Source organism: Carica papaya, chromosome 9 (assembly GCF_054855325.1).
Source record: "Carica papaya isolate Zhongbai chromosome 9, ASM5485532v1, whole genome shotgun sequence".
NCBI classification, from domain to species: domain Eukaryota; kingdom Viridiplantae; phylum Streptophyta; class Magnoliopsida; order Brassicales; family Caricaceae; genus Carica; species Carica papaya.
In genome coordinates, this window is record NC_142317.1 from 4,448,113 (window position 1) to 4,461,514 (window position 13,402).

The 13,402-nt window shown below is 36.5% G+C and overlaps 1 protein-coding gene across 1 annotated transcript; it reads right to left on the bottom strand.

The window, feature by feature from the left end:
• Window positions 1–827: 827 nt before the first annotated feature.
• Window positions 828–4,706, bottom strand: CRF9 (Integrase-type DNA-binding superfamily protein). Its single transcript, XM_088211840.1, has 3 exons — window positions 4,449–4,706; window positions 4,007–4,250; window positions 828–3,871 (listed from the first exon to the last, which is right to left on the bottom strand). Exon 3 carries the CDS (start codon window positions 3,712–3,714, stop codon window positions 943–945), a length of 2,772 nt encoding a protein of 923 aa, XP_088067966.1. The 5' UTR covers window positions 3,715–3,871; window positions 4,007–4,250; window positions 4,449–4,706; the 3' UTR covers window positions 828–942.
• Between the last annotated feature and the right edge of the window lie 8,696 nt (window positions 4,707–13,402).

The following is a 13,402-nucleotide window of genomic DNA, read 5'->3' on the forward strand; positions in this document are numbered from 1 at the left end:
AGTCTGTGTCAGCTGGGTAAGATGTATTCTCTTTCGGCGGTTAAAACCGTAGTTTATCTTTAGGAGCATCTATTTTTAGTTGTACAAGATTTCGCTTTTGTCTGTTAATTTGAAGAGTCCAAGACCCAAGAAGCTTAACATTTTAGGATGTACATACATATTTATAGGATCCTGTACTGCATCCTTATCATTGATTAAGTCAAAGCTAAAAGACAGACGATTCTTGAGGAGGATTTTGAGACATGAAAACGACCAGTGCTATTTACTTTTTCTCCCCTCACCAAAAGAAAAGTTCATTTGTGAAACGAGTGTTATCATTTTCTCCTGTTCTACCTCTTTCTCATCTTCTAAAAATTATGTTGTTCAATAAATTGATAGAAATTTGAGCAGATTACTATAAATCAAATTTAAAATTTTATTGAGTGATTAGCAGAGATGCAAAACGAGTTAGAAGAAGATAATATCTCTGATAAATTAGTTCATTGAATAAATTTCTTGCTGAAGAAATTTTTAATTTTAAGAGAAAATTTCTCTTATCTCCTTCTCTTCTCTATTCTCTGCCAGCAAAAAATTTGGTTCTAAAAATTAAAAAATAACAAAAATGCGAAAAGTAAAGAGAGTAGAGAACAAAATTTATAATTCTGAAAACTCTTTCAGGTTATAAATAGAGGATAAAAAGATTACAACCCATCTGATCAACAAAAGTCTAAGGTATGAAGTTTCCTAAACATTAGTCACATATGGCTATGGAAGATTAAAGAGAGTTTAGAAATATTGGACAGCTACACAAATGGGGAAAATAGACAGGAAAGCCAAAGAACTCTCTATAAACAAAGGACATACTCAAATTCTTTAATGAATCTGTTATTTACCACATATATATGTTGTATAAATATAACTGAGCTAACATTCTTGCTAAGTTGATTTTTCTATCTGCAAAACTCACATATCTGTGAAGTTCAATGCTGCGTCGACCCATTCACTTGTCTCCTCGTTGATCTCTTCTTCTTCTGTCTCCATCAGGTTAGTGGTCGACTCCTGTGTGGAGGCATATCCACTGTTGTAGTAATTATCGGAGTCATAATTAGCGCAGCGAGCAAGGAATTCCTCATCAATTGGAAGAGGCACCATTGGTTCTTCCCAAAGATCCAAAATGGATGTTGACATTCTTGGCTCTCCAAATACACTATTTAGAATCTCACTGTTCATTGCATTAGTTTCTTCCACCATGCCTAGCTCTCCAAATACAATATTTAGAATCTCATTGTCTATTGCATTAGTTTCTTCGATCATTCTTGGCTCTCCCAATACATTATTTAGAATCTCATTGTTCATTGCAGTAGTTTCTTCCATCATCCTTGGCTCTCCAAATGCATTGTTTTGAATCTCATTGTTCACTGCGGTAGTTTTTTCCACCATTCTTTGCTCTCCAAATACATTATTTAGAATCTCATTGTTCATTGCATTAGTTTCTTCCATCATCCTTGACTCTCCAAATACATTATTTAGAATCTCATTGTTCATTGCAGTAGTTTCTTCCATCATCCTTGGCTCTTCAAATACATTGTTTTGAATCTCATTGTTCATTGCAGTAGTTTCTTCCACCATTCTTGACTCTCCAAATACATTATTTTGAATCTCATTGTTCATTGCATTAGTTTCTTCCATTATCCATGACTCTCCAAATACATTGTTTTGAATCTCATTTTTCATTGCAGTAGTTTCTTCCATCATCTTTGGCTCTCCAAATACATTGTTTTGAATCTCATTATTCATTGCAGTAGTTTCTTCCATCATCCTTGGCTCTCCAACTACATTAGTTTGAATCTCATTATTCATTGCATTAGTTTCTTCCATCATCATTGGCTCTCCAAATACATCGTTTTGAATCTCATTGTTCATTGCAGTAGTTTCTTCCACCGTTCTTGGCTCTCCAAATAAGTTGTTTTGAATCTTATTGTTCATTGCATTAGTTTCTTCAATCATCCTTGGCTCTCCAAATACATTAATTTGAATCTCATTGTTCATTGCATTAGTTTCTTCCATCATTCTTGGCTTTCCAAATACATTAGTTTGAATCTCATTGTTCGTTGCAGTAGTTTCTTCCACCATTCTTGGCTCTCCAAATATATTGTTTTGAATCTCAGTGTTCATTGCATTAGTTTCTTCCATCATTCTTTGCTCTCCAAATACATTAGTATGAATCTCAGTGTTCATTGCATTAGTTTCTTCCATCATTCTTTGCTCTCCAAATACATTAGTTTGAATCTCATTATTCATTGCATTAGTTTCTTCCATCATCCTTGGCTTTCCAAATACATTATTTTGAATCTCATTGTTCATTGCAGTAGTTTCTTCCACCATTCTTGGCTCTCCAAATACTTTGTTTTGAATCTCAGTATTCATTGCATTAGTTTCTTCCATCATTCTTGGCTCTCCAACTACATTAGTTTGAATCTCATTGTTCATTGCATTATTTTCTTCCATCATCCTTGGCTCTTCAAATACATTATTTTGAATCTCATTATTCATTGCAGTAGTTTCTTCCACTATTCTTGGCTCTCCAAATATATCATTTTGAATCTCATTGTTCATTGCAGTAGTTTTTTCCACCATTCTTGGTTCTCCAAATACATTATTTTGAATCTCATTATTCATTGCATTAGTTTCTCCCACAATTTCCTTCGCATTGTTTTCTGCCTCTGCATTGATTTCCATGTAAATGTTCTCAAAAATGAAATTTGTCCCAAACATCCCTACATCGAATTCTAAGTCTGTATCCAGCCAAAATTGATTCCCCTCCATCATCCTCTTGAGGAATTCCCCCTCTCTTTCCTCCAAATTGAAATTTCTCTGTATCATTTCTTCCAAAGATTCCACCTTCATGTTCTCCCAGTCATTTCCTATCTCATTCTTCTCTCCCTCAGCTTCTGTCTCAGTCTTCTCAACTTCAGTTTCCTTCAAAACATTCTCCACATTCACATCCTCTTTGATTGAATTCCCATTTCCGTTTCCACTTCCACTTCTATTTCCATTTCCATTTTCAATTCCATTTCTGTTTCCATTTTCATTTCCATTTCCAACTGAAGCCGGAACAGGCACTTCAAGGACAGAAGAAGGAGAAGGGTGGGAGAACAAACCATTAGTATTCTCTGGCACGGGAGCAGCAGGTAAAGCAGCCGGCAAATCATTATTCATCTCCATTGCAGCCATGTTTTCGAGCTCGAGCTTTTTCTTCTGGTAAGCTTCACTAGCCTCTTCAGCAGTACTAAAAGTCCCAAGCCACAGTCGAACCTTCTGAAAAGGGTCTCGGATCTCTGCTGAATACCTCCCCCATGGCCTTCTTCTCACACCTTTGTAAATCGAAGACCTTCTTCGAAGCTTGTTGATCTTGCTTTTCTCTTGGCGAGTACATTTCTCTTTCTTCTCACATGGCTTCATCGGAAAATTTGGCACAAGAATCTCTTTGACATGACGCTTAACCCGCATTTGTTGTCTCATCCTCATCCGATCGGACATCTCTTCGTCTTCACTTGAAGAATCAGTAGCATCAGGATCATTGACAATTATGCGAATTTTCCTCACTGATTGCAAATTCTTTTGTTTTATCAATCTGGTTTTCTTGGGTTCATTCAAAATTTCCCTTGGCTGGCCTAGCATTTCAGTCACGACAAGATTTTGGTTCTCTTTTTTTTCAAATGAAGAAAACTCCATGGAAAGAGAAAAATCCTTTGAACCCACACAAAGCAGAAAAATTGGGAATCTTCTTAATCAAGAAAACCCAAAAAATTTTAAACCCCTTAAACCCCAAATCAAAGAAGAGAAATTTTGCCTTATGTCATCAATGAAGCACTGTAAACAATAGCAATTCCTGCACCAAACCCAGAAAAAAAAAAGAAAAAAAAAAAGTAAACCAAGATCATAAGCCTAAACCCTACATAAACCCTGATATAAATTCATACAATGAAAATGAGAAAAGTCAATAAAAAACAAACAAATAACATACCAGAATACATCTGTGAGATTGACTGCATGGAAGATGCAGAGAAAATCTGGTTCTTGCTCTGCTAGATAGAACAGAACTGCTTGGAAAACCCAAATGAGGAACAAAAGAAAGAAAGAAAACAGAGAGAAACAGAGACAGAGGATAACCAGAGCTTCTCTACAGCTCCAGTGATCAACAGATCAAACCTAGACCTCATAAATTCTCTGTGTTTCCTCGGTGAAATCTTCTCCGGCCAGAGAGAAAACTAAAATGAAATAGCCAACAAAAACCCAAAACAAAATCATGTCAATAAAATTCTTCCAATCATTCAAACATCACAACTCCATGACTACAAAAATCTGAAATCCGATATGAATATTCGGATAAAAAACTGAAAAGACAAAAACATAAATCAATTTGCAATCTTCTCAAAATTTAAAATTAAAAAAGAAGTGATCCTTACCAGAAGTAATGTAATGAGACTCTGTTTCTCTCCTCTGTGGTTGAGTTGTCTTCCTCTATTTCTCTTTCAAAAGATCTTCTCACTCTCTGTATCTCTCTCCTCTATCTCAAATAGAGATTCATTGGACACTATAAAAAAAGGTACCTATTCGACAATAACTTTACTACCAAACTAAGTGAGTTTTTTTTCGTATTCTCCTTACCGTTCGATCAGTTAAAATAAATATTATAATTTGGTAAGATTAAATTTAACGGTAGATATAGTAACACGTTATAATAATTTATTTTATTACTATTATACTAATATTTTGTTTTAAATATATACATAAAAAACGCGTGCAGTGGCGGATTGTGGTCCCTATCTGATGTTAGATTTTGCAAAGAATATATGTTAAAATTTGAAAATATATCTAATATAAAAATAAGATATACAATTATTAAATTGATTTAATTTTAATTATACTAATTTTTTTTACTAATCCAGAAAAAGATAGCAATGGTAATTGAAAGTAAAAAAACTAAATAACATGAGAATAAATATACGTAGTTATGATAATTTTATTTTATAATATTATTAGGAAATATTTTAAAATTAAAATAAATAATTTTGATTGAAAAATATTATATATTTGTAGAAAATGAATACGTAAATATATTGTTTAATGTTAAGGTATATAATTGAGATATAACGCAAAGCAACTTCAATTTATTCTCATCTCATCAATTTTACAATCTAAAATGCAAAAAAAATAAAAAAAAGGAAGGTAATTCAAATCTTAAAGTTTATCTTTTAATTATATGTAAGACTAATATGAAGGTCAACACGAAAAATTAATTAAAATAATTGAATAAAAATCAATCAAGCAATACATTAATGTGAGAGAACTTTCTCTTTCAAATGTATCTATTATACAACAATGAAATTCTAATCAAATCCCAAGTGTAGTTTAGATTTACTCAATGTTAGATTTTATAATAACGTATGTTGAGAATTTGTAAATATGTCTGATAAAAATATAAGATATATAATAATAAATTGAGTTTATGTTAAAATTATATTAAATTTTTTTTGCTAAAATTGATCGGAAGAAATACACCATAGTCATAATGTGAGAACAGATATACCTTATTATCATAATTTTATTTAGCAATAATTAAACTAATTGATTTCCATTGAATTTGTACATAAAAAATAATATATTGTTTAAGGTTAAAGTACATAACTGAGATATAGTGAGGCAAAAGAACATAAATTTATCCTTTACTTTTACAATCTAAAAAGCAAAAAATAAAAATAGAAAACTTAAAAATATGTGCAAAATATATCATGACATTTATCTGTGATCCCTATTTGTTCTTAAATTTTATGAGAAATATATGTTAAAAAGAGGTAAGATTAAATTTTTTTCTCACGGAGTAGTAACTAGTTCAGTCTCAATGGCTTTTTTTATATTTACACTGGGTTAGTCATTATATGACGAGGAAGGCTGCATTTGTCTCTTTTCTTTCGGTTACGTCTAAATACTGCTTGTAAACCTCGCAGGAGCCATTGAAAGGTTACTTAAAGACCATCGAAACGTTACTAATGATAGAGACAAGAACGCAGAGACCCAAAGAGAGCAGACTCCCTAACCTGGCTTATCGTAATGGAAGAATATGAAGACCGTACATTTGACTTGATCGGAGTTCCTTCTTTCTTCTGCCTCTAAGATCGAACTGGCTGGCAGGCACTCCCCGATTTGCTGCTTTCTGACTTCTTGTAAGCCAACTAAGACATCTTATAAATATTTCATACTTCTTGCTGCTTTCTTACTCTTAAACACTCCATAAAGAAAGTTATCAGCAATAGCTAAACATTTCTAAAATTACGGAACCAACTGGGTGAATTAATTAAAGACTAAGGCCTATGTTTCTCTTCAAAAAAGAAAGGGACAAAACCTTGCGTTATGACGAAAGGAGAGAGTGAAACCTAGAACGATACCAAAGGAAAAAATCTTTGACTATAACAGGCGGGATATAAGGATAATCTAATCCCTAGTTCGGATTTTAAAGAATGAGTTCATCAAGACAGAGCAATCAATGGCAGAGCTTTAAGCCCTTGCTGCTATTAGAGCTCGTTTTCCCATAAATAAGGGAAAGAAGGAAGTCAGATTGAGTAATCTTTCTTCCAGATCTCAATCGACTTTGTCTTTGGGTTCCCCGAACCCTCGAATGGATTGCATAAGTACCAAAACCATTGAGTTCTTTATTTGGATTTTGTTATAGTTAGTTTTTAATTATTTTCTTACAAAATTATTAAATTATGTATAGATTATTTTTTTAATGCTTGATTTATCCCTTTTTTGTTAAATTATTTAGAAGTGAAATTCTTGTTCCAACTTCTCAAATTATAAATTAAAATCAAACTACTATAAATTTTAAGTGCATCAGATTGACCCATCAATCTTTTTTACCCAACTTGCAGAAATTTTGTTACACATTGCAACAGCAATAATATGTGTGTATATATATATACCCAATTATTTTAACTTCAAAATTTTAACGTTACGATATCTATAATTTTATCATTATATAATACATTATTATAATTCATATTAATTCTTTTTTATAATCAAAATTTATTTAAAAATATATATATCACATGGCATTTGCCAATATTACCCATATGTGAAAAATACATCGTACTAAACGAAAGAACTTTTTATTTTTAAGAATAAAAAACTAATAATTTGGGCCAGGCCCAGTTTGGGCTCAAATAATTAGTTTTAGTTGCTTTGTTAATTATTTTCGATGCTCTCACTTCCTAAAATTTATATGCCCAATGGTATTAATTAAACAAAAGATTCCTTATCTTTTATACTAAAAAAATGCTCTGGATGGATTTTGTAACATTTGGACCCGAAAATTAGGTCCGGAATAATTTAGTAATATTAATAAAATAAAATAAAATAATTTAAATTTAGTTTTTAGTGGATTTTTGAAGAAACATTGTGTTTTGGATATATTTAAAAATATTTTCGAAAATTAGGGACAAAATAGAAATAAGAGATGACCTACTTGAAAAAAAATTTAGTAAATTGAGATAAAAATAAAAATAATAAAACTTTGGTCATGTGGACCGCCACGTCAGCAGCGCGGCCGGTCGTCGAGCGCTGCGTGGTAGACATGTGAGCACGTGTCCACCCAGGAGGCCACATGGGCGATCCGCATACCAGCAAATCCAACGGCCCAGATCTCTTCCCGCGCGCACGAACAACCCAAATTCATTTTTCTTTCAGGTGCGATCGAACGATCTTGATTTCATCTGATCGTGCGGTCCAGATTCATTTCTCACATAGGATTGATCCAATGGTTGAGAATGGACCACGTCTTCTGGAACAAACGGATCAGATTTAATGAAGATAACTATTTAAACCCCTCTTCCATAGGAAACTCTAACCCTAGCCGCCAAGAGGAGATTGAAGAAGAAGAAGAAGATCAGCTGACGTCGCTGCCGCACCGGAGACACCACTAACGTCGGAGAGGTAATTTTTTTTTCTTCTCGTTCGAAATTTGATTCTAAACCTCCCCACATCCATATCGGAGCCAAAAGGCCAACGGGTAAGTTAGAAAACATGAGCGAAACTTGACCGAGCCACCCCGCGACCCAAAAACCATTCCGATGAGCCCTTTCCCATTTCTTGTTTCCTGTTTCCTTTGATTCTTTGACCCCAGTTTTCCTCATCTTTTTCTGGTGCAGGTTAATCGAAGAGAACCCCCGACCGCAAGAGAGGAACAACGGAGCCACTGTACTAAAAAACCCTTTGCTAGTAAGGCTTCTATTTTTCCCTTTTTCACTTGACAGAGGCTTCCTAACCCCGTTCTTTGCATGTTTTTGTATAAAACTGGCCAAAATCGATCAAAATCAGCCAAAAACAACCAGGTTGAAAGGAGACCCGCCATGGGCGATGGAGCTGGCACCAGAGTAAAGTAGTGGCATTGTGCCGGAACCCTAAACTAGCTGAAAAGCTTGAAAATGCGTATTTTTGGCCTTTTGGGGGGTATTTTAGAATACGTTACGCATATTTTTGAATTTTACATAAAAAATTTAAGAAACCCGAGAATCAATGGGAATCGCAGTGAAAAAGACAGTGTTTCGAACACCAACCCTCACCATTTTCTTCCGTTACGGTAAATTAAAATTTAATAATTAATAACAGTGTGTTTTGTAAAATAACTAGAGATCCCTCAATTAATTACTGGTCATAAGTGTAGACGGAATCGGTCAGTGTATAATTACCCTAGCTGCATTATCTATTTATTCCTATACTGCCTAAATTGCTATTGTTTATTGATTTTATCACTTTCTCGTTTATTGATTGTTTGGCGGTTATTCTAACCTATAGATTGATTCGAAGTAAATGCCCTAATCATGTTTTTTGATTGTTTGTATTGTCTATTTGCCTGTTATATTACTAATATGTAAATATGAAATGGTTGTATGTAATTAGTGACTGGTTAATAATGTGAAGATGTGTATAAAAGGTTTATCGGGTATCCTAGGGATGGGTGTACGGACTTGATACATAGGAGAACCCTACTATAGACATTACCTCAATCGAACGAGGCTAAAAAATTCCATACCGGAAGGGGTTGGGAGGTATAGTTCACCCTCATATCGGACGAGATATTAAGGCAGTGGTATGTTTGGCACTCATTACCGGACAAAGTATTGGGACGGCTGATTAGTTGATAAATTAGATATTGGGTCGACGTGTAGGAAAAACCCCTATAGCCCCCCAGAGGTACTAGTAAGTGGGTGAAAAAGTAAGTTTACTGCGATTGTTCCTTTAAATATGTAATAAATTGCTATCCTCGTTATTGCCTTCATGAATCGGTTTCGAAAACTTAAAAAGGGTAGGTATAAAAGTCACATTTTGTATTAAATGAATTTATTTAAGAAAGAAAATGGCTTCATTGGTTGTTTTAATGATTTCAAGCAACTTTGATTTTTCGTTTCAATGACATTGACATTCTTACTGGACTAGCGTAACTCATCCCCCTTATTTAACTATTTCAGATCAAGAAATTTAAGATCAAGATCCTGAACAGTAAGAAGATTGTGACTAAATATTTGTCTCTCGTATTCCACAATAATTGCCCAGCAGAGGTTAATCCTATAGGGCTTTAGTCATAAATTTTTTATTTTCGTTATTTTCAGTTCGCTAAAGAGGCATTCTTGTATCCCTATTGGGCATCCTGATTTACTGTGCAAAGAATGTAAACGCTAAACTCCTAATTGCTTTCACTATTATTTCACTAATTCAATGTATCCATTTTTATTAAGTTTTGAGCCTTTACAGTAGGTATTAGAGTCGCGTTCCTCAGAACTATTCCTTGCACAGAGGATAAAATCATTCAATACAACCTAATACTTAACCCTTTATTATAAAATATAGGTATAAAAATGTGAGGATAGGAAGGCCCCCTGTAACGGCTCCGGAAATTTAGAATGAAATATGTGTATTAAAAATGTTAAATGCGGAAGCGTAATAAAAATTTTGATTAACATCCCTTACACTAAAACCAAAAACGTGCTCAAAGTATAAAAGAACAAACTAACTAAAAGAGAAACTCGAAAATAAAAACTATAAATATAACTACGGAGTCTTTAGGCGTCCCCTTCGCCGTCTTCCTGTGGAACGGGCTCGGGAACAATGTCTTCCTGATATGAAATGGTTAAATAAGGAATGAGCTGCACAAGCCCAGTAAAGACATCACACTATCTCACCGCCACAGAGGTAAAGGTGGGTAGAAAATACAAAAAGACCAATGGAGCATAATTTATAACAAATTCTTTTATCAATAATAAAATCCTTTACTGTCCACTTACCTTGGTGAGGTCCATAAAACAACATACGAAAGCAATAACATTATCATCATCATGAAATCATATGAACTGTATAACATAATACTTACCACGCCTTTGCATTTCAATCATTACACAATATATTTTCCTCATTTACCAGCCTACTAGTATTCATGGGGATCCATAGGGGTCCCGTTACCCGTGAACCCTTAACATTTATAACCTGATTCCAGGGCTGTCCCCATACCCCGTCCGGTATGGGCGCCAAAACCGTGAACCTCAATACCCCGTCCAGTATGAGGGTAAAACGGGCCGTCCCCATACCCCGTCCGGTATGGGCGCCAAAACCATGAACCTCAATACCTCGTCCGGTATGAGAGTAAAACGGGCCGTCCCCATACCCCGTCCGGTATGGGCGCCAAAACACATAAGGTCTCCATACCCCGTTCGGTATGAGAGACCACATTCCCGGTAGGCTTCTCTACGGACCCGGTCCGTCCACCATCTCCCAGGATATCTAGTCAGGCTGTACACATTATCAACTATCAATTCACATAACCTTTTTGACCTTTTTCTTGGTCTCAATCAACCAAACACACACAATATGTAAACTAGTAATTTATGCCAAACAAGACACCACACAACATCAGGTTCTCAGTCATTCAACCCATAGTCAATAGAACAGTGATATATGCACACGAAACTATGAAATGAAAACATCAGACATCATACTGCATTTAGAACTGTGAAATAGAACAAACAACAACTGACTGACAAATACACCAGACTCGGGCTCCATTAGCGACCTTAAACAATTTCACACATCTATTGATTCATGAAATACCGTGATAGAAAATAGGGTGAGAGGTCCTTACTTGTTTCGGGGTCTGAATACGGCTTTACAATGCGCTTACAGGCTGTCCCTAATTTTCTCTGAATTTTTTCCGAGGAGCTGAAATGCACTACTAGTACCTGCACGTGTCCCAAAAAATCCCAAATTAGACCTAGGGCCCCTTTCGGCCAATATCGCAATTCCGGCACGGCGGCTCCGCCGTGCTCCGGCGACAAGCGGCGGCGATTTGCCTCGGTTTGGCCATTTTCAGCCGAATTCTGCCACGCTTGCATCGGTCCCTGCGATAGAACAACCCTAGGGCCCTCGGTGGGCCGAAAAATCACGAAAAATTGAAACTTACCGGCGGCGGTGCTCTCGGGTGCGGCGGCTCCTCCGGCGTGAGTCGCGTTTTGATGTTTGGCTCCGATCAACCTGTAGAGAAAAGAACGGTAATCACAGTGGTGTAAAATTTGCATCAAACGAAGGTCGGGAAGGGCCTCATCGGAGGCAAAAATCGAGAAGGGGCGCGGCGGCGCCGCTGGATTTTGGTTGAGTTTTTCAGCCGTTTGGCCGGTGGTTTGGCTCCGGTTTGGCCATAGGCGAACTCAGCATCGAAAAACGAGCAAGGAGGAGAAAAATTACCTCGATCGGCGATCGAAAACTTCCCCGGTGCGGCGGCGGGTGGCGGCGGCCGGCTCCTCCAACGTCTGGTTCTTCTTCTCCGGTGAGCACTGGTGGCTAGGGTTTCTTTGGTCAGGTGTGGGTGGGGGTATATATACCCTTTGCCTTTTAATCTTGACCGTCCATCAAGATTGAATCTGGACCGTCCGATCGCGGTTTAATTGGGATTAAATCTAGGCCGTTCATCGCGATGCAATCTGGGCCGTCCGTGCCTGATTGAATCTGGACTGTCCGTGTGCACGTGGATCTGGGCCGTCCGTATGCGCGGGAATGGATTTGGGCCGTCCGATCGCGCGCACGCGGATCGCCCACGTGGCCCGTTCCCTGGTCAGCGTTGCCTTGCCACGCGGCGCGTTCTGGTTGGTTGGGACTGCTGACTGGGCCGCTGACGTGGCTGCTGACGTGGCTTAATTTTTTTAAATTACGTTTTGACCCCCGATTTCTGATTTTCTTTTCAAAAGTACCCCCAGAATCTAAATTTTTACCACTTTTTCCCAAAATCAATTTCAATTAATATTTTTACCCAATTTTATCATTATTATTATTTTTATTTTCCTTGATTTAAATTAAATTAAATTAAATAGAAATCCAAATAAATAAATAAGAATAAAAATAAATAAATAAAACATTTATTTTTATTCGGGTGTTACACCCCCACTAAACAGAGCAGCTCGGGATGGGTCGCTTCGAGAGAATATCGATCGATTCTTTAAGATGATGGAGAGACTCATCTTTGCCCAACAGGTCAAGAAAGAGAGGATAGAGTTATATGACTCTCAACTCTTGCCACAATATGAGCCACCCCTGTCATGGAAAGATCCAATGTCACCTCGGTACAATTTTACTCCTCCACAATATCATTCGACATTGCCATAGTATAATCCAGAGCCCCAATCATACAATTAGGTGCTATCATAAGGTCATTCGGTCCCTTTCCAACATAATCCAGTTCTTATTCAATAGGACTCAGTTCTATCTGTGATGGACCCAGGCTACATTGAAAGGTACAAGAGACTTAATCCATCTACTTTTGCAGGGACATCCACTTTCGAAGAAGTTGAGTACTAGTTGGTAGAGACAAAGAAGGCCTTCGTAACTCTCGGGATGATTTTCGAACATAAAGTCATACTTGCTACTTACATGCTCGTAGGTGAGGCAGATTGTTGGTGGCAACTGAAGCAGGCTACCTTACCCATTCCGGTCACCTAAAAATCGTTCCTGACAGCTTTCAATGTAGAGTACCTTTTAGAACAATTTCGGCATTTAAAAGAGATGGAGTTTGCACATCTGTTTTAAGGTGATATGACAATATCTGAGTATGCCCAAATTTTTTTAAAATTGGGTCGATATTCTCTCGAAAGCATGATGGACGAAGGTAAAAAGGTAAAGAAGTTTGAGTGGGGCCTTTGTCCTGAGATCAAACAACAACTGTATGTATTCAAGCTCAACATCTATTTAAGAGTTTTAGCCAAGGCACAACTAATAGAAAACAACCTCCACATCTTTCCTCCAACGGTGAAAAATTCCAGAGCCCCAGTTCCACATCGCAAGCCAGCATCCACTGCACCAATTCAATAGAATAAGAGACCTAGGC

Coding starts and splice junctions, on each gene's coding strand:
- CRF9 (XM_088211840.1), bottom strand. CDS start 3,714: ATGGAGTTTTCTTCATTTGAAAAAAAAGAGAACCAAAATCTTGTCGTG.